Genomic DNA, 22,563 nt, shown 5'->3' on the forward strand with positions numbered 1-22,563 from the left:
TCATTCAAGCCTTCTTAGTCCAGGCAGAGTGCGTGTGATAAAGTCCAAGTCAGATGTCTCCATGACAACAGTCTGGGATTTCCAGTGAACGTTACTGCTGTTTTTAGTGTGCAGAAGACTAAAGCCCCGTTTCTGCAACTGAGCTATCTACCCCAGCCCCCAAGCACGCCTTAGAACAGAACAACCAGGAGGGGGATGTCTTCAGGATGCTCTTTAACTTTACTGAGAGACACATTCAGGGATTTGACAACATATGTTTGGGCACCACAGTTTAGAATTTCTTAAGCAAACAGAATCCAGAAATGAGAAAAATATAAAAGAACAATTTTAATGCAACCAGGCACAGTGTTGGATGCTAAAGACAGCAACCAAAAAAACACAGAACCTGGGCTGGAGAGGTGGCTCAGCCATTAAAGGCTAGGCTCACAACCAAAAATATAAGAAACACAGAACCTCCTTTCAGAGCTCCCAGGACCTTACTTAGATGCTTTTGTAGTCTTTTCAAAAATAAAAGAATATTCACACACACACACACACACACACACACACACACACACCCCACTCAGGAAGCAGTAGGATTCCAAGTTGGCAGAACAACTGTCTCTATCCACTTCCTGAAATGGGTACATCTTAAAGATTATTTCTATTGAATAACAACTACAGGAGACCAATACTTTAGGCAATGAAGATTCTTACACTGGGCCCAAACAGACCAGCTAAAAATCAAAATAGAGTCACTACTTCCAGGGTTCTACATCACCAAGGCAAAGCTAAGCTATTTATCAGATTTCTTTTAAGAAGCCAGGAAAAATAACAGACTAGTTTCCTTGGTTGTGACAACAGACTTCTGAGTATCCCTGCCTTGATCCTTACATTAAAAGGATCACATGATCAACTGGTTATTTTTCTCTTGTCCTGGGCCTTTGCCTTGCTGCCATGCTCAGGAAGTCACTAAAATGGTCTATCTGCTTTTTAAGCCCATGAGCTAATCTCTCCCACTTGGCCCTTTTGCAACAATCATTCTGTCATATGAACGGAACTGTTGATTCTAGAAAGAAAGAAAAAGCCAACAGAGAGCTTTAAACTTAGACCTCAGTGATTTTGTCCTTTGATGTTTCTTGCTTTGTAAACACTGAACTTTGTGGACTTGTGTGGGGATATCTGTCAGTCTGGAGAAGATAGTGGGGACTCGAGGCTGTCACCTGGTTTCCCTATCTGCTACAGCTCCTGGACATCTGCTAGGGAAACTAAAGCCCTGCAAATTTCCGGTAATTGCTAACTGAATAGAAAAGTCCTTCTCTGAGATTCCCCCTGGGTCATGAATGAAATGTTGTTCCTTAAGAAAAGCGAGTAATATGAAAGGAAAGTCCAACCCCCAAATCCAACACTAGGAAAGATCTTTAGGAAGTGGGTGAGGCTCCAGGGGAAATAGGAAAATATCACACCTGCCTAAGCTTGGTCTTATCTCTAAGATGGGTGCAGCCTGGGCCCTGGAATGTGATTGTGAGATACGAGGAAGTAGAAAGACTCCTTCAGAGATAAGATAGGAATGAAGTCTCCGCCTCCTGGGTAGTATAAGGGTAAACTACTATGTGTATTCCAGGATGCTCAGTAAGCTGGAAATGGCCACAGGAATGTCAACTGCTAGTGCTTTTATTGTGTACAGAATAGCAAAGTGTTTCATTTTGATACTGGGTATTATGTAGCCTAAGATGGCCTTGAAATCATCACATATGACTTTGAACTATTGACCCTCCTACCTCCACCTACTTGGCTCTGTGTCACCAGAGGTTCTTAGGTGGTACCAGGATCGAACCCAGGTCTTTCTGCAAACCAGGCAAGTACTCCCTCAAGTGAGGTAGAACCAGCCCTGACATGCATTTATTTTAAACCTCAGGATTGGCTGGAAAGATGGCTCAGTGGTTAATAACGAGCACTGGCTGTTAAGAGCTCTTAAACTTAAGAGGTCCTGGGTTCAATTCCCAGCACCCACTTGGTGTCTCACAACAAAATGGAATCCTGTGCCCTCTTCTGGTGTGGAGGTATGCATATAAGCATAACACCCATAGACATAGAATATATAAGTAAATCTTAAACCTCAGAATTCTTCACAGCAATAAAGCAAGCACTCCAGATTATGTGTTATCAAAGAAATCTTTCCTCCTTCTTTTTTTCTGTCTTTCTCTATCTGTCTCTTTCTCATTCTGTGTGTGTGTGTGTGTGTGTGTGTGTGTGTGTGTGTGTGTGTGTGTGGTGGCCTTCTGTCCCAGGGCACGGTGGAAGGCAAAGTTTCCATTAGACAGAGAAAGTCAAAAAGAATGACCAATTACTATACATGCTGTATGCTAAGTACTGGGCCAAGTGTTCTGAACCTTTAATTTGTATTCAGTCTCTTTCAACCTAATGAGGGAGATACAACTGTTAGCCACCATTTTATAAGGAAAAACAAGGCTAGGGAACCATGAGTTGCCTATGGTGACAAGGGTGTAAGACCCCAGAGAAGATCTTACTCTGTGGTTTTGCAACTCTGCCTCCTTCACCATCAAATGCCAACAATTCCCCACTGGAAGAAGCATTCTTGGGCTGGAGAGACGGCTCCATGGTTAAGAGCACTGATTGCTCTTCCAGAGGTCCTGAGTTCAATTCCCAGCAACCACATGGTGGCTTGCAACCATCTGTAAAGGGATCTGATGCCCTCTTCTGCTGTGTCTGAAGACAGCTACAGTGTGTACTCACATACATAAAATCAACAAATCTTTTTTTTTTTAAGCATTCTCTCATTGGAGAAACTATAACTGAACCTCACTGCTTCCCCTACCTACCAGACTCTCCCTCCTCTTCAGCCACAGCTCCAACGTCATCTCCTACCTGCACTCACAGCCTCTTGAGCTTCTTCCAAGTGGGATGCTCAGCTTTCAGACTACCCCAGAGAGCAGAGTGGACATCAGCACCCATGCACTAACCACTGAGGGCAGGCAAAGCTTGCAGTCCGTGGTGTGCCACGGAGAAGAAATGAAGATGACCATGTATAGGAGAGACTCCTGACTCTGTTCTCACTGGCCATGTCGATTTCATCTCTCCTCCCTAGTTTCCTCAACTCTAAAACAATAGGCTATGACCCTACGGCTTCTAGAGTCTCTCCTGACTCCAATATCTTTTGAGACTAAGACTGGATTAACCTCAAGCTTAAATTTCTTTCTAGTGACATTTTTCCTCTCAACTGTTCCTTGAAACGAAGCCACACCTTAGCTGGGAAACTTAATAAGGCCTGCAACCTTGACCAAGTATCCTTCTTCCTGTCAAGCCATTTTTAAATCATCCCTTTCAGGGCTATAAAACCACTCTGAGAGCGGGGAGTGGCTGCTTGTCACTCTCATTTTGCTGGCAAATCAAAATAAAGGTCTGTCATAGAAAGTAAGGCCAAGGGTCATACCACCCACTGTCAGGTGGGGCAGTCTGACATCTTCTGTGCTTCATTGTAACTTTTGTATGGTGGAGATACACACTCTGGCCATCAAGAGGACAGACAAGAAGCTAAAAACACCACAGCCATGCACTCTGTCAAACTAAGCACAATACAGGTCATATCTCCCACTAAACTTCCAGGGAATATTTTATAGAGCTAGTGATGATTTAAAGGAGATATAGAAATAAGAAAGAGAATTAATGGGGCTAGAGAGAGAGAGATCAGAGGTCGTGTGCATTGGCTACCTTTCCAGAGAGCCCTGGTTCAATTCCCAGCACCGACATGGCAGCTGACAACCATCTGTAACTCTAGTCTCAGGTAATCCAGTGCCATCTTCTGGCCTTCATTGGTGCCTGGCATGCATGTGGTATGTAGACACACATGCAGACAAAATATCCATACACACAAAATAAATAATTTAAAAGAAACTATAAAAACATTCATACTAATAAAGAGGATTTCCCCTTTTGGTAAGAAAGTTCAAATCAACTTATCTTAGGAAAGACATGATAACTTAAAAAAAAAACTGGGTAGATTGGATATATGGCTCAGCAGGTAAAGGCAAATGCCACTAAGTGTAACAACCTGAATTCAATCCCCTGGACCCATATGGTAGAAGGATAGATAGAACATCCACAGATGCCCTAGCGTTTTTTCTCTCTCTCTCTCTCTCTCTCTCTCTCTCTCTCTCTCTCTCTCTCTCTCTCTCTCCCTACCTCCAGAAAATACTAAGGAGGCTTTAAGAGGAAAAAATTAACATCTTTGAGAATTCTTTAATTATGAATAAAAAGTCTGACATGCAGAGGTCATGCTGATAAAATATTGGTTCATAGAGATAGTGAAGTGAGAATTCAGAAGCGTCACCTACTGTAGTGTAATGGTCACCTCCTGCAGTTCAGTGGTCACTACTGAAGTCCAATGGTCACCACCTGCAGTCCAATGGTCACTACTGTAGTGCAATCATCACCTACTATAATCCAATGGTCTCCTCCTGCAGTGTAATGGTCATCTACTGTAGCACAAAGGTCACCTACTGCAGTCCAATGGTCACTACTGCAGTCCAATGGTCACTACTGAAGTCCAATGGTCACCTAGGCTGTAACAGTTATTGGCATTCAGTGACCCAATCTTTACTCAGTTATTGAAAATGAGCCCAAATTGAGGGGAGTGAGGGATTTTTTTAATCTTTTTAGAGTAAAAACCAAGATGTAGGGCTTGGGGGTACACCATGGAATCCCAGCTCTCTGCAGATGGATGCAGAAGGATCACAAACTCAAGTCCAGACTGGACTACCTGAAACCCTGCCTCAAAGAAAGGAAGCAGGGTTGGGGGGATCGCTCAGTGGGCAGCACACTTCCTACACAGGCATGAGGATCTAGATTCAAATCCCCCAAACCTTCGTAAAACTGGGAATGGCGGTGAGCATCTGGAATCCCAGGTTCCTACACCAAGATGGGAGGCAGAGACAGGAGGGGTCTGCCTGCCTGAAGACCAGCTAGACTGTCACATGCAGCAACAAAACAAGGTGAAAGGTGAGGATTAGCACCCAAGGTCTTCCCAGGCCTCCACATACATACACATCATGGCATGCACACACACACACACACCACCACCACCACCATCATCATCATACACACACACACCATCATCATACACACACACAATCATCATCATTATCATCATACACACACACACACACACACACACACATTAAATAAAAACTAGAGTAGTTAAAACTCAAAAATCAGGGGCTGCTGACAACCCTCTGTAACTCCAGTTCCAGGGAATCCGATGCCCTCCCCTCTGGCCTCTTCCAGCATTTGGAATATATGTGGCACACAGACACAGGCAGGTAAAACACTTATCCAATAATACACTTTTAACTCTTTTTTGAGGAGAGTCAAAAATTAATTATTAAGTAAAAGTAAATTTAAAAATTTTACAAGAATACTCCCTCGAAACATTTAACTAAAAAGTATTCTAAACATTTAATATAACTGTAGCTTACTTCATAGCAAATGATTCCTTTAAAGACCGAACTGGTTTTGAAAAACATTATCTATTTTTATAACTTCTCAATAATGCAACAATAGTCTGTCTATAGAAAACAAGTTAGAGACACATAAGTTGTAATCCTCACTGCCTGACCATATTGTAACTTGTGTGGACTAAGGTTTGCCTTCCTGGGTCCCTTGGTCTACAATAAACATTTGCAAATAAAAATGCATTTTAAATGAATTTTATGTCTGTACTGCTGTCTCTGGCTTCTCTCAGTAGTCTGTACTGAGATAAATCCTTCTGAACACTGAGTCCCCCAAGCCATGCATAGAGCAGATGACTTGAGGGAAGGCAACCTTGGCAAGAGAAAGTTCAGAGACCCGAGAGTTGAAGTCATGTCATCCCTGGGGGTAGTCATAGACTCTGGTCTACATTCAAGTAAGATGAATAGACACCACTTCATTTTTGATATGGAATATACTGCCCACAATTAAGTCAGTGATAATTTGTATGTGGTAGTTATGTGTAGTAAGGTAAGTTCCATATCCATGAGCCGAATGGTCTGAGCTCAGCTCCGTGGCCGGCCGAGGGTCTTTACAACCTTACACAAGGCATTACATTTTTGCTTGTGAAAAATACAATGTTGTGTATTTTTATTGTGAAATTAAGGAGGAGACAGAGCTTGGTTATCCCATCTCTTCTATCTTAAAAATATTTATTTTATGTGCATGTGATGGGCATACACAAGCCATGGAACAGGGGTGAAGGTCAGAGGACAACTTCTGGAAGTTGGTCCCAGGGGCTGAATACATGTATGGCCCAGAACAGCTCAGTGAGTGATAGACCCAACACCAGCAACTGCTCACCTTAGGAATTCTGTCAGATGAAAAGAAAAAGTTCTTTTGAAGTTTCTTGGTAGACTTCTCAGTCACTTGAAGCCAAAAACATTCCATAACAACTTATGATTCTAACACACTTACCACAAAAAGAAGTCGTAGCTAGACGGCTTCTCTCCAGGGGAGGTGCCCACTTACTCCACATCCCATGACAGGCTGGGTAGGTCACACCCTGGCAGAAAGATCAGACACGGGTGATTATATCTTACTCCAATATCTTTTTGTGTTTGAAATGCAAGTAGTGTTGCTTCACACAAACTACAATATAAAAGTATAATTTGTATACATTGTCAAGCACAAAGCCTATGTTCCTCTCAATTATTTTTATGTTGAAATCAAATCCCTAGTGTGACGGTGTTTGAATACGGGCATTGTGGGGTAACAGGGAGCAGAAGTGGAGGCCTCATGAATGAAATTAGTGCTATTACAGGAGAGACTCTGGCAGGACTGTTACTCCCTATGAGAGAACACAGAGATGACTGTCAGTCTGAACCAGGAAGCAGACCCTCATCGGTCACTGAACATGTTGACAGCACAGAATCTGAGGCTCTAATTTGTTAAGACTGGGTCTTAACCTTGGTTGTCACAGCTACATTACGTCACATTCTTTCTCAACAACAGTCTAGATTTCTCTTTCTTTTCTTCCTATGAAGGGTAACTTGAAACTGAACATGGGGCTTTGCATGTGCTCGACAAGTATTCTATCACCATTATAACCTTAGCCCCTTTTGAGTTTTATTTTGCAATGGGGCCTCACTAAGCTTCCCAGGAAATCTTGAAACTTGCAATCCTCTCCATGCCCCCGTCTCAGCCTCTTCTGTAACTGAGAGGCCTGCACTACTGAACCCGACTACACTCTTAACTGTAAAGCAAGTGTCTCTCCTACCTCCACCAGGCCCTGCAAAATCCTCACACACATGACACAGCCGTAATGCACCCTGGCCGCAGAAGGGATGAACATGTTCAGGGTTGATGTCAAAAAGATGGCGGCTCCAAAGACCCTAGGGGACCAAAGCACTGTATTACTGTCCAGGATGATGTTGGCTAAAATACTTCAGTTAAACATCAGAAAACAGCCTAAACATTCATGAAAGATCATGATGGAAATTAAGAGAAATTAGTTCAGAGAAATAGACAGTATGCTAGAAGCTGCTGTGTCGCCAGCTACACTCCTGGGTTGCTTTGATTTTCATCTCCCAGTCCATGGACCATTTGTGGTCACATTCATGGAAGCCTAGGGATGTCCAGCCTGCACAATGCCATAGAAGGCTGCAGGACAACTGTGCTAAGGGCAACTTCAGGTATACCCACATCCAACCTGTTTCAGCCAGTGACCCTTCCTATTTGTGACTTCTGTGTGTTTGAGACTGTGCCTCCTGCTTCCCACTCTCCTCTCAATAGAGCAGAAGAGAATACCAGCAATCCAATAAGTAGCTTGTGACCATGGAACAAGCTGTGAACTTGTCCTACTCTCCATTTCTTGATGTGGCCACTTACTTCCTCCTTCTTGTCAGCCCAAGAGTCTTTAAAGAAGGAAGAATTTAAAAGGCACCATTTTCTTCTCTCCTCTTGTAATTTTCTTTGAGGGAGGGTCATATATATACATATACATAATACATATATGTGTATTTATGTGCATATATATGTGTGTGTCATATATATGTCAGCCATGTATATTCATATATATATATGTATATATATACATACACACATACACACACACCAGGCTAGTCTTGAACTCACATACTCACATATAGCTAAGAATGAGCTTGAATTTCAGATCCTCCTACCTCTACTTCCTGAATGCTGGGATTAACGGCAGATGCTACCATGCTCAGTTTTATTCAGGGCTGAGAGCTAACCCTAGGGCTTCATGCCTATTAGATAAGTACCCTACCACCTGAGCTACATCCCCAGATGCCCCTCCTCACATATGTCAACGACTCCTGCACTTTCCATACACACTAGGAAATCTCTGTGTGAGTGGTTTTCTTTTAGAAGCAGGAGTGTAAGCAGTAACCATTGACGAGCCAGTGGCCATCAGCACTTGATCAGTCCTAAAAGAATACCATAGGCGAGTAACTGTGGGAAGTAAAAGAAACAAGCTAGACAAGAACATATGTAAAGACAGTCATGCTTATATATATTTAGATCCTATGGTGGTAGCTTTCAAGTATTTTGATCTTGATCCTTAAAAATACATTTCATATTCAGCTTGGGAGGCCATGCTTCAGTCTGTCCAGTGTTTTCCAGGCGGGCATGAAGACCTGAATTCAATCCCACAGAACCTACGTAAGAAGCCAAGCACAGTGTGAGCCTGTAAGTCTAGCCCTGGGGAGATGAGGAGAATCTCTGGGACTTGCTGGCAACATAGGCTAGCTCAATTGGTTAGCTCTAGGTTTGGTGAGATACCCTGTCTGAAAAAAATAAGGTCATGGTGTGTGATTGGAGAACATCAACCTCAGGCCCCTACGCACATGTACCTGCACTTGCATGTGTGCATACACACGTGTGCCCACCACACACACATATGATGTGTGTGTATATATATATATATTTCATATTACAGCCCAGTCTATACTTGATAGACACACGTGTAAATGAGACCAATTTTAGAAACCAATACCTACTCTCATAGCCCATATATTTTGATGTTTCATTGTCTCTAATTTCTTTAATTACATTCTCTTCTGTTCCTCTCTTCTTCAGATAAAATTCTCACCGGTGAATCACTATGCTGATTTCATAACCATGTAAGTTATGATTTCAGACTGGGAAAAAACCACTGCCTTGCAAACTTTGATCTCTTGTATGGAATTGACTCACACAATGTCTGGTGACAAATATCCTGGGAAGGACCTGGATATTTGACTCACACCTTTTCTGCAGTATGATCCAGACTACAGCATCTCCCTCAAGTGAACACTCTCTTCTCATCAAGTACTGGTAGTGACAGAAAACTCACTTCTTTTAGTGACAGTCCACCCTGTTCTGAAGAGTTAGCTCCTCAGACAAGTGCTGAGTCATTTAAGAACATTGAAAGCACTCCATGGTCTAAAGGCAAGTCCTCAATGTTTACGAGACAGCTCCAAACAACTTCATTTCTCAGATGAGGAAACTGAGCCCCCAAAAGGGAAGTGAGTCGATGGTTTTGTTCCCTAGTTTGCCAGTGAGGGGGTCATGAACCACTTCCCCAAACTTACAAATAATTAGTCTTTTACAACATCACTTAATGAACTACAAGGTAAATCACATTGTAGTATAAAAAAAGCAAATCCAGAAAGACTCTTAAAAACAAACAGCACCATGGGGGGATCAATATCTCCGAATTGCATCTGCCTGTGTGGCTCCTATGTTCTACTCTGCACCCCTACCCTGAGAACAAATGCACAGACTGAAGAAAGGCACAGGGGCCTGGGATAACCTGGGCAGGATTTGTCATGTCCATCTCACTCTTACCTGTTAGCAGCAAACTTGTTTGAAATGAAGCCACCAGGAATTTGTGTCACAATATAACCCCAGAAAAAAGATCCATGGATAAGGCCCACCGTCTCTGGATCCCAGTTAAACTGCGCTGTCTGGAAACAAGAATCAGAAGCAGTTGTGTTTAGGGAACAGCTGATACCATATGTCACCACGTGACTACTTCATGAGCTCCTCCCTTTCTGGTAAATTTCTGGGACACACCTTGAATACTTGGGTTGCAGCCATGGTAACATGGACCAAAGGGGATTCTGGTCTTACAAATTTACCTTCTGGTGAGTGGGAAGAGATATACAAATTTAAGTATACACACACATACTATACATGTGTAAAATGTGCTATTCCAAAAGAGCTATGTGTGCTAAGAAAATAAAACAGGTTGTGAAAGAAACAAAACACAAAAACAAACAGATAAACAAGCAAACAAAACGAGCTCTGGACTTAGCATGTGATTTCCTGGGGTGTTCAGATATCAATGTAGTGAGAGCCTAAAGATAACTATAGTCTTAGGTCTTTCAAGCCTTTTTTTTTCATTCTTTTTACTTTTTTAAAGAGCTACAGACATAGTCTAGTAGTTAAAGCACTCACCTTGCACTACGGAGGCCCTATGCTTAATCTCCAAAATAGAAAAAACAAAGTTGTCATTGTTTTATCAGATGTATTTGGCTAAGGCTATAAGTCAGTGGTAGAGCGACTGCCTTGTTTGTATGAGGCCCTAGATTTATTCTCAGGATAAATAAGGAACAAACAAATCCTCTTTTGTCATTGTTTTGAGATAGGGTCTCATTGAGAAACCCAGGCAAGCCCCAAACTTCTGATTCCCAAGACTCAGCCCCCTGCATATTAGGACTAGAGGTATGCACTGCCGTGCGTGGGTGAGTCTCAATTCTTAGCTAAGATAAAACTCACTCTACCTTCTTCATCCAGCTGCTAACTGTGAGCAACAGCATCCCATCCTCATCTTTTTCTCTCTGAGTGGATGATATTTCTGTCATCTTTGAAAGAACTGAGACCTGCTGAGAAGTGACTTTGGGTATCACCTGAACCCCACTGGGTAATAAGCGCTAAATGACAGCTTGACCAGAAACTTCAAGAAAGACAAGCGAATGGCCAATAGCAAAACAGATAACCACTGGGAAATTGGAAAGATTGATAACCTTTGGGGAAATAGAATTAGCTTATCATATCTGTCAGGATGAGACATATCCTCCCACTGGTGTGTGAGTATGTGTGTGCATGCATGTATGTGGGTGTGCATTCACGTGCATTTGTGTGCGAGTGTGCGAGTGTGTGTGTGTGTGTGTGTGTTTATACTTATAGAAAGAGGAGGAAGAGAGTTGGTGAGGATGTGGAGAAACTAGAATGTTTTATGCTGCTGATGGGAACGTAGAATGGCTGGATCACTCATGAAAGCAGTGTAGAATTCCCTCACAAACTTAAAAACAGAGCTAAGAGTTTAGCTAAGAAAAAAAGACTCAACATGAAGAAGCAGCAAGGACGACCCAGACGGACCAAATCCGTGCGCCGCTGTATACCCGCGTTCAGCGCCGACGTCCCCTGCCGCCGCCATGCCCAAAAGAAAGGCTGAAGGGGATGCTAAAGGAGACAAAGCCAAGGTGAAGGACCAGCCACAGAGAAAAGCTGCAAGATTGTCTGCTAAACCTGCTCCTCCAAAGCCAGAGCCCAAGCCTAAAAAGGCCCCTGCAAAGAAGGGAAAGTACCCAAGGGGAAGAATGGGAAAGCCGACACGGGCAAGGATGCGAATAATTCTGCAGAAAATGGAGATGCCAAAACAGACCAGGCACAGAAAGCGGAAGGTGCCGGAGATGCCAAGTGACGTGTGTGCATTTTTGATAACCGTGTACTTCTGGTGACTGTACAGTTTGAAATACTATTTTTATCATGTTTTATAAAAATGAAGAATTTTGTTTTACTTTTTTTTAAGCTATATTGTTAGCACACAGAACACTTCATTGTTGGGGGGTGGGGGGAAGGATCATGTGTCACTAACAAAACATCTCCCAAGCTGGATTGAGGATGAAAACCTCTTTCCTTGATAATTTTGAAAGGCTTCTGTTGGCTTCCAGGAGGGACGTCCTGGTCTTGACATAGGTGGCCACCAAGGCACAACAAATTGCCTTGTGGTCTGGTAAACTCTAAATTCATTTTTATATGCTCTTCCCCCTGTACCATCAACATAGATTGAATTCCCTTAAGACCAGAGACCTGTTGGAACCTGGCCCCCCAAATTGGTTTTCCAGTCTATCGGGCGATATGGACTTTACAGTGACATCACTGAGTGTTCTCAGAAGAGCACTGGTTCCTTTTATAAAAGATTGTGGATCTTCAGATTGATAATTCTGCCATGTTCATTTCCTGAAAGTCAGAGTCGGCTTGTAAAAAGTTGTTAAACAACATCCTTAATGTGAACTGTCAACCCTCACCCTAAGCTACTCCCCGTTTTCAAAGCATTGAATGGAGGTTTCATTGGGCTTTATAGTGGCTTTCTGATTTCGGTAGTCTATACAAGAAGGGAATTTAGAAGTTCTTGTATATCGTTTATTGTCTGCCCATGTCCTGCCTGAAATACCATGATTGTTTATGAAAAGTATCTTTAATAAAGCTGGTTACAGTTAGAAAAAAAAAGACTCAACATTTATGCTTTGACTTTATCCAAAAGATATCAGAATCTCAAGGACATTCTTACTCTCACATTAACAATATCTGAGATATGGAAGCAACCTGGGTGCCCACTGACAAATGAACTTGAACAGTGTGACATGTACTTGCAATGAAAAGAAGATATTATATAACATTCAATGGCCTGGATAGGGTTAGGACACAGATGCCAGGGGAAATAAGACAGCCATATCAAGAGCAATGCCGTATGTTCCTTCTTACATGAAGTATCTGAAATAGTCAAATTAATAGAATTCAAGAAGCCATGGTGATTTTTTCAGGGACTGGGAGAAGGGAAATGGAGAATTACTAATCAATGAGTAAAATATCTTCATCTGGCTAGTGAAGAAGCTTTGGAAATTGGCACTGCACTTACAGCAGTGATAAATGTTTATCAAGATGGTTACTCTCAGTTGGACCAGCTGGCACAGGCCTGTAGTCTCAGTTACTCCGAAGGCTGAAGCAGGAGGATCAAGTTCAAGGCCTACTCAGTTACAGAGTAGATTCAAGGCTAGCCTAGACAGCTTGGTGAGACCCTGTCTCCAATAAAGAGTAAGATAATGGCCAGAAATATAGCTTGGAGGTGGAATGCTTTATCTACCCATAAAGACACCCAAATCAAGGACCTTAAAATGTTCCTTTATTTAGGAAACATGTATTTTGCCAATGTTAAAAAGCCAAGGGTCTCAAAATGAGATATTCAGAATTAGCCAGCTGAACCTTTAATCAAAAGACAGGTGTCCTTAAAAGGGAGAAGGCCAAGAGTTAAGATACCAAGTTGCTGGTGATGCTATCTTACGAAGCTTATATAGGTGCTTAATAGAAATACTCTTGTTTGGCCTGCAAGAAGTCCTTTCCTTTCCATTACAATAAGGGCCATGAGACTGTTTTTGTATTGTCCTGTTCAGCTTCCTTCTGAGAGCATTCTGTTTCCCTAGCCATAGGATACTCCCACTCTGTCTACCACAGCTGATGGACACTAGAATAGAGAGCTAAGCCACAGGATCACAGGACCCAGTTGTGGGGCAGGAAGAAGCCATGGTAAAAGACAAAAGACAGTCCTGTCGGAGACATGGGAAGCTGGAGCAGATTGGGAGAAGCGGATGAGAGAGCCTGTGATGCCAACAAGCTGGAAACCTTGGTAAAATATTTTCCAGGTCCCCTGAGATAAAGCAGAGTCTGCGTCTTCCATAGGGGCTCTGTTCCTGTCTCAAGAACTCATACAGATGCCTTTCTCAGCTTGGTAGAGGGCATTCTGGACCTCAGTTCTCTACTGGCCAGATGGATCATGCACACAAACTTCTCCACCCAACCTGCTGCTCTTCTCTTTCATGAGATTCCACTTGAGTCTTCTGCAATCCTCGTTAGTCTGAGTAGCTCTCACTGAACGTCTATTCTTTGCAGCCAGCAATCCCCAGCCAGGACACAAGCACACCTTTGCCAGGCCTCAGAACTAATGAGCAGTGATGTTTAAAAGCAGGTCTGGTGAATCCTAAAGTCCGTCGCTGAAACCCTACAAGACTCGTGGATGGTGAGAAAGGATTGCAAAGTTTCTCAGCCTTCAGTTGCTTTTTGCTTACCATATGCCAGCCTCTAAGGGCTTTAGATGCTTCAACTTATCAGTGTGGGGGGAGGGGTGCCAAGGTCGAATGCAGGGCTTCACCTACATTAGGTACATGCTTTTCCACTGAGCTGTCACCTAGTAGTAACTCATGGAATTAAGCTAAAAACATGACTATCCACACAGCTAAATCATTCCTTGCATCACTTGCAGGAGGCATGACACATAGGTCTCTTCTGTGATGCTTAGCCAGTTCCTCAGATGAGGCTTCCAAAAAATATCTCAGTGCAAAATAACTATGTTTTCCTAGTTGAAGCAAAACACAGAAACAGAAATGCCAGCCAGCCAGAGCCCTGTCACCCTGTTGGTCACACTCAGCTGCTACCTAACTTGTTCTGTGTGGACAAAAGAGGAACAGTATACCATAAATTAGTTTTGCTTGCTGGAGCATGTACATTTGTTGTTTGGTTGGTTTGGGTGAGGTTTTTTTTCTTATTAAGGGGGTACTATTTTAGGTTTATGTTTTCCCTTTTATTTCTCTCTTCTTTGGTTAGTTTTTTGAGGCAGGATCTTGCGATGTCACTTAGTCTGTCTTTGAACTCTTATTTAGCTAAAGGCAACCTCAGCTCAGCCCTGCTCCCCTGCCTCAGTCTTCTGAGTACTAGGATTACAGATGTAAGCCACCATACCTAGTTCCTAAACTCCTACCCTTGGCACCAGACAGAATGATATAAAGCATATTTTAGATCTTAATCAGACCCTGTAAGCAAAGTCATAGGAACTGGAGAACACATGCAAGCATTGATCCTTCACTTTCTTGAAACAGCTTTTTCACATGCCGTAAATCAGTTGACTCGTTGTCTTTTCAGGCAACAAACAAACGCAAACACTGTCTCCTTTTGACTTGTGTCTCTGCAGGCAAGTTCTAATCAGCTAGCCTTGCGGAGTCTTTATTTTAAAGGCACTGAATGCCCTCTCCCTCTGTCTCGCCTCCTTCCCTCACCACCATCCCCCAGACTAAACAGGCTATCTTTCTCAGCCAGACTCAGCTGAGGCATCAAAAGCAGACTGAAGCGTCTCCATGGTGCTGTTTCCCTTCGACAGAACAATCTCTTAGAAAGAAAGGGGAAAGCCTGTATGCCAGCTAAAGACCTCTTTTTCATGAACTGACATCAAATTTCCCCAGTGCAGTCCTTGGCAGGGGACTGGTCTAGGCGATACTAACAGATGTGACGTCCAAGAAGAGAAGACTACCATGCTGTCAGCTGAGGAAATAGTACCCCACATCCCCACCTCAGAGTCACACAGCACTCAGGAGCAGTCCAGGCTTCATGTCACATGTCTTCTTAGGAAACCCCGTAAGCATGTCACCCGACGCTAACATGGGAAACTCGGATCTAAGCATGCATCCAAACACAGACATCCTGAGACCCATAAGACCAACAATCTCTACCACAGTCCATTCCGAGTGTGTGTTCAGTTCCATGAACCAGACTGTTATGGGGTGGTCCATTGGGGACACATTTTTATTTATTCATCTCATAATTTATAAAGCCTAGGTATAAAATGAACTAGATTTATGTTTCCAGCATCCATGAAATAGTTTATTAAATAACTTCATGCTTCCATGTGACAATGCCAGCCCAATACCAGAACCTAAACGGGTCCCAGTGCTCATCACACGTTTACAAACCTCTTCCCATTGATCATCCTGGGATCTGTGGAGGGATCCTGTGTGTCTGAGAACTTGGATGGGGAAAGTCAGGTTTTTTTTTAAAACTTAATATATAGTATTTTATTAAGAGCTTCATGAAAATACTTGGCAAAACAATTCATTGATTTGCATAATCTCTAGGGTAAAACTTTGGAACAGAATGCTCTGGGGTGAGTTGCTTTGGTCCACATTTCTCAAACACTCCCTTACCCTGAAATTCCATCTCAATGGGCGGTTTTGCAAAGTTGCAATAGAGTGTCCTAATAAACCATAGAAAAGTCAGTATTTTTATCTTTATTACATGCTGGCTGAAAGTTAAAATTTCTGCAAATATAAGTATAGTTTAAAAACATGGTAATATCAGTCCCACAACTCAGTTGTGAGGAAAAAGCCAGGAACACATTCAAATTACATTATAGTTGTTGCCATGATCTCAAGCTATTGTTTATACTTCAATCTTAAAATTATAGCAATTTAAGGCACTTTGCTGGATTTTGCCATCTGATGGAAGGAAGCCCAGGTTTCTACACCATAAATTTGACTTTTAAACATATTCTACATTTTAATATAATTGCCCCCCGTATAATCCTTTTCTCTATTAGACTAAGAATTTCAAACATTATCTTTGACCAAAGGTTCACACCAAGTTGTTCATAGGGCTCAAGAGGGTTCATAGCACACACATACACAAAAAGTGAGAGTCTTGTGTTCCCAATACATCATGCTTTGTCTGTCTGTCTGTCTGTCTGTCTGTCTGTCTGTCTGTCTGTCTTACAGCTCTCTGCATACAATGATCCTTTTTTTCCCCCAAACATTTTTCTTCCTATCGCACCAAATCTCTATCTTGTTCAGCCATTATTTTCTCTGGAAAGTCACAATACCAAAATCATGATATACCACTCCTAGAGGAGGCCAAGAATTTAGTACAACCATACAGACATACCAGCTGGCATACCAAATTGTCACTTATGTTATATGTCTCCTGGAGTCCAAGATCCCAGTCAGTGTTAGTAAGCATTCTATCACTATCAACATATCCTGGACCCAGAATGGGCTGTCACTCTATGTGCTTCTTACATCAATCAATGAATTGCTCTGTTAGCTTTTACATGACTATCACACAGACACACACACACACACTGACCTGAATTTCTGGTTTCCCATCCACATACACAGTGCTGTTGTTGACCATTTCCACAATGGCCACTCCAAGGTTGCACCGAATCCCAAAGGAAATGCAGAATCCCAGGCCACTCATGACAGCGATGATATACCGCTTGGGGATGCCACAGCAGCTGCAGTCACAGACAGGAAGGCGTGCTGTGGATGTCTGCACGGGCCTTCCTTCTTCATTCAACTCAATGGCATCTCCCTCCTCGTTGGTCCCATCGATTTTTCTTCATCATGAAAGGATCGGGCAGAGAATAAAAGCCAGTATTCAAGGTGAGGCAAGACACACAAAGTAAAAATAAAAATGGTGTCAAGCAACAAAAAGAGGAAAACCTACAGAAGGGCTCTGCTTGTACTGTAAAAGTTATCATCAACAACAACAACAACAACATCTCATCGTCATCATCAAAATAGAGAATTATGGCTTAAATGACTAATGTTCTGGATGCTGTGTTGGAATGTCATAGGCACAAAATCATCCAAATCTGCAGGGGTCAGCAGTGTACAATTCTGATCCCAGCACGTGGTAGGTGAGGGTAGGAGGGTCTTAAGAATAAGCCTGAACGCCATAGCAAGTCTGATTCCAACCTAGACTGCAGAGTGGGGCCTTATAGAAAAAGGAAAAAGGTCTCTTAAATTTTGTACAAACCTAATGAGGTGCAGTACCCCCGTGCCATTTATAGAGGAGGAGATCTCATTTGATATGCAAACCCAGATTCAGAGTCTGTGTCCTTAACAGTACACCATACTGAATTCCTGCTGAAAGAGAGATGGGACAACCTCATGCCAAGGCCAACCAACTATTAATGGGAAATCTTCATTTTTAGAGTCACTTGAAGCTTGCGAAGATTATATGCAAGGAAAAAAAGAAACACTTGCGGGTTATTTCCACTGATTCCTATAGGTTCAAGTGATGGCATATCCTTGTAGCTGATTACCTTCTTCTCAAGCAGTGAAAGCAATTGAGCGGACTGTGCAGTATCAATCAAGAAAAGAGAGTTGTTTGTGTAGTGGAGAGGTGAGTAGGTAAGTAAAGTGTTTGTCATACAAAGATGAGGACCCTGGTGTGGATCCCAGGACCCATATAAAAATGGACGCACTGTAGAGCACGTCTGTAACTATAATGTCAGGGTAGGAAATAAAGGCGACCTAGACAAATTGATGAAGATTCTATCTCAAAAATAAAATGGAGGGAAGACAAGGAGCTTCAGAAGGGAAAAGCACTAGCCAGGCAAGCCTGAAGACCTAAGTTCAATCCCCAAGTCCCACAGTACGAGGAGAGAACCCATTCCTGAAAGTTGTCCTCTAACCCTCACATGCACATGGTGGCAAGCACATGCATACACACACATGCATGCATGTATATGCACATGTGCACACATACTCTAACAATAATAATAAATTAACAAAACAAAGATTAAAGTGGATAGTGATTGAAGTAGACACTCGAAATCAACCTCTGACCTCCACTCCCACCCACACATACACACACACACACACGTATGAACACACACATGCAACACAAGAAAAGAGCTATTTATATCCTGTGACACTGTAATCCTTCTGAGTATGATTCTCCGCTTTCATAAATATTAAATCAATATAAGTAGCTAATATAATTGTTAACAAAACAGTTTATAAAACAGAGTACTTTCTGTTTCCCCACGAATCCATACAGAAGACAATCTTGGCAGCTCCTTTTAATAAGGTTTGAAGGACATATACAGGAAAACATACAGTCCTTAGATTCAGATCAGCACAGCAGACTTTTACTAAGTACCTACAGCATGCCAGGCACTGTGCTGCTGACAAGGAGCAGTGATGAATGTGGTGTGTTCTCCAAGATGCACACATACACAGTAATAGTCAATAGACAAAGCAGTGTACTGGGACCTGAAACCCTTGTCCCTAACCTAGCTCCCTTCCCTCCCTGTCCACAGACAGCATATGGTCTAGATGCTCCCCAGACATGCCCCACTACTTCCTCAGGTTCTCTCAACATGTGTCTCCTATGTCTAGTCCTGCCTTACAGTCTGCTGCCTAGAAAACCCAAATACACACAACCATCCTCTTGTACACACTACCTGCTAAGACATTCTGAGACCAACTCAAGCATCCTCTTCTACATAGTACATGCTAAAACATACTAAGATCAACACAAGCATCCTCTTGTGCATGTTACCTTTTAAGATAGCCTGAGACTTTCCCAAGAAAACACACAACAGTATGGGGGGGGGTCACAGGACTAATTAAAATGAGTAAAGATTCCCAGATGAAGAAAGGGTGGGCACTTTGAGCAACAAGATCTAAAGCTGCCTGATCTGACACCGGTTCCTCATAATAGAGTCAGAGACTGAGTGAACCAAAGCAACTAAGATACCAGGTACTAGGTCCAGTCTCCCTTGTGAAAAGGGACAGCTGAGCCACCACTTTAAAAGACCACAGGGTCAGAAGCAAAAGTGGATGTGAGAGAGACCTCCTGAGTTGTGTGTGGGGCATTTGCTCAGCCTGGATAGAGGTGAGGAGGCATCAAAATGATGCAGATTTCATTTTTATCAGGTAAGGTATAAAAAAATCAGGTTGATACGTTTCAAATTTATTTAAATAGTAGGAGGGTATAGTTTAGCGAAGAAGCAGTTGCCTGGTGTGTATAAGACCGTAGGTTTCATCTTCTATGCTGCAAAAAAAAAAAAAAAACAGAAACATACCAATAATAAAATCAAAACTTAAATTTGTCAGGCCTAGTGAAACATGCCTTTCATCCTAGGACTCTGGAGGCAGAGACAGGTGGGTCTTGGTGAGTTCCAGGCCAGCCTGGTCTACATAGTGACTTTGTAGACAGCAAGGGTTACATAGTGTGACCCTGTCTCAGAAATGAAATAAATAAGTTGCTGATATTTTGCTCTTGTTGGATTGGATTGGTGTCTTTATATAGGTAGGCTCAAAGAGGAAGACTAAGAGAAAGGGTACTTCAGACAGTCGGACAACATGGCTGTGCTGAGTATCTGTGTGGCTTTAGGCAAGTATCTTGGCTATTCTGACTCTCCCTTTTCTTCTGTAATAAATATCTGATGGAGCTGCTAAGGTTTTATGCTACAAAGGTGCTATATGACAGTCAATAAAGGCACACGCATCGACTAACCGGCAGGCTCTATCTACGCCATCCTTGGCATTCCGTGTGTTGCTGTGGCTTCTGTTTTGTGTGTTTTGTGCTAAGCACATTCCCTGCATCCCACGTACTGTAGACTTTGTAGTCCTCTGTCTGTATGCTCATCATGTTGAGAGTTAGAAATTTAATTTTTTCTTCTTTCTCAGCAGAGGGGTAGAGAGTAAACACCCCACATCATGCGTGTGTGCATGAATGAACGAAGACCTGCCCCACCTGGTGGGCAGAAGCCCTCGACTTGTCTTTGTTCCCAGAACTCAGCACAGTTCATGTCGACAAAGGATCCTCATTCAACTGAATGGAATTGGGAGCGGTGGGGACTGGGGTGGGGGTGGGGGTTCGGGGGGGAATCAGCCCACACATCACTCCAGAGTTGCAGCCCTCAGAGCTGGAGTGAGAATGTATTCTTCCTACCCCCAAATAATCTATATGAAGGATGGAGGGCACACTTGGTCATGAATAAGGGAGAAAAAAGAATTCCTTTCTTAAGAAATAGAGGGCTTTAATTATCCATAATAGCTGTGTAGACCACTCTGGCATTTCTCCATGTTTGCCTGTGGTTCTTCGTTTAGATTAGAGAATCTTCATTCTTTCCAGAGTGACAGCCAGCATTGTTGGTTCTCCAGATATAGAAAGCTGCAGACTGTGGGCTGGGGCCTTTTACACACCAGGAGGTTCCTTCCATTGTTCTTATGTACGGTTGTCTAGTACGAGTCTAAACCCTGGGGTCTGACTGAGAACAAACCCTGAGAAGTTTTCAAGTGTTCTCAGAACAGTTAACTTGTCAGTGAATCCAAATGTTCCACGGACTATGGAGAGGAATTTTCACTTGAGAAGAAACAAGTTCAAGGCCGGTCACCCACAGTGAACAAAACCCACCAATCACTTCACAAGTGTTTAACTCCGCTCACTTGTCAGCGTTGAATAAGTGTTTGTGGTGAGAGTCCAAGTCAGGTGGGGTACGTCCTCTCAAGACTGTGTTGTGAATTAAGGGAGAATTTATAAGTACTGGCTGGTTTTGTGTGTCAACTTGACACAAGCTAGAGTTATTACAGAGAAAGGAGCTTCCCTTGAGGAAATGCCTCCAGGAGATCCAGCTGTAAGGCATTTTCTCAATTAGTGATCAAGGGTAGGAGGGCCCATTGTGGGTGGTGCCACCCCTGGGCTGATAATCCTGGGTTTTCTATAAGAAAGCAAGCTGAGCAACCCACAGGAAGCAAGCCAGTAAGAAACATCCCTCCATGGCCTCTGCATCAGCTCCTGCTTCCTGACCTGCTTGAGTTCCAGTCCTGACTTCCTTTGGTGATGAACACCAATGTGGAAGTGTAAACTGAATAAACCCTTTCCTCCCCAGCTTGCTTCTTGGTCATGATGTTTGTGCAGGAATAGAAACCCTGACTAAGACAATACATGAGTGTGTATGTGTGTGTGTGTGTGTATGTGTGTGTGTGTAATTTGTATTATATATTATTTTATATATATATATTTCATATTTATATTTTATATTATATACATTATTAAATACTGTATATTTATATAATACATTTATATTATATAGATAACATATATATGTTATTTATATAGTACAGTTGGAGTAAGAGGAGAGTTAGGCCTTGAGGTTTATAACCTAGCCCTGCTTCCTGCCCCCATGTCTGTTTCCTGATCTACCCAGATGTGAACAAGCAGCCTTGTACTCGGATCTCTGCAGCCACAATCCACTCCAGCCCCCATGCTTCCCTCCATACTAGACTGTACCTCCAAGTCAGGAGCCAAAACAGACCTCTCCTCTCTTTAAATTACTTTTCGGTGGGTATTTGGTTACCCACACCAGTGGCTCTCAACCTGTGGGTTGTGATCTCTTTGAGAGTCAAATGACCCTTTCACAGGAGTCTCCTAAGACCATCAGAAAGCACAGATGTTTACATTAGGATTCATAATAGTAGCAAAATTACAGTTATGAAGTAGCAACAAAAATAATTTTACAGTTGGGGTCACTACAACATGAGAAATTGTATTAAAGTGTCGCAGTGTTAGGGAGGTTGGGACCACTGGTCTAAACCCTGGATGCCTCTCGAGTGTCTCTAATTGTCTTCTTACAAGAACACCAACCATACACAATCACACTGGATTAGGATCCACCATAGATAGCATCCTGCAACTTCAGAGTCTGAGGGTCAGTCCGTACTGTTTTGTAGTTTTTCCCTTTCCTGCCCCGTCTTTCAGGTAGACTTTCTGGCTCCTGCCCCAGTACAAGTTTTAGTCTCTGCTGTCGTCCTTGTTTTTAATTCTAAAAGCTTACGTGGCTGGTGACACACCAACAAGTGTCGAACAAGTGTTCAACTGTCACAGATGGCATGTATGATGTGTGTGTAGAGAATATTTATGGAATCGGAATTAATTGCCAGAGTTTTAAAAATCACAATTTGGTCT

The 22,563-nt window shown here is 42.6% G+C and overlaps 1 protein-coding gene and 1 pseudogene across 2 annotated transcripts in view; one reads left to right on the top strand and one right to left on the bottom strand.

Annotated features, from left to right (window-relative positions):
• The window catches only part of Slc17a8 (solute carrier family 17 member 8), a 54,977-nt gene that overhangs the window by 22,879 nt on the left and 9,535 nt on the right, over positions 1-22,563 (bottom strand). Inside the window, exons 2-6 of one of the 2 annotated variants that reach the window (XM_028783064.1) lie at positions 17,617-17,726; positions 16,942-17,194; positions 9,820-9,938; positions 7,247-7,361; positions 6,445-6,532 (exon numbers count right to left, since the gene is read on the bottom strand). In XM_028783064.1, the coding sequence (XP_028638897.1) occupies positions 6,445-6,532; positions 7,247-7,361; positions 9,820-9,938; positions 16,942-17,055 (436 nt within the window). In that variant the 5' untranslated portion in view covers positions 17,056-17,194; positions 17,617-17,726. The remainder of the gene's footprint in view (positions 1-6,444; positions 6,533-7,246; positions 7,362-9,819; positions 9,939-16,941; positions 17,195-17,616; positions 17,727-22,563) is intronic. The other variant, XM_028783063.1, reaches the window with a different exon arrangement.
• LOC114634468 lies at positions 11,412-11,680 on the top strand (annotated as a pseudogene).

The sequence above is a fragment of the Grammomys surdaster genome, unplaced genomic scaffold (genome assembly GCF_004785775.1).
Source record: "Grammomys surdaster isolate TR1022 unplaced genomic scaffold, NIH_TR_1.0 958, whole genome shotgun sequence".
NCBI lineage: Eukaryota > Metazoa > Chordata > Mammalia > Rodentia > Muridae > Grammomys > Grammomys surdaster.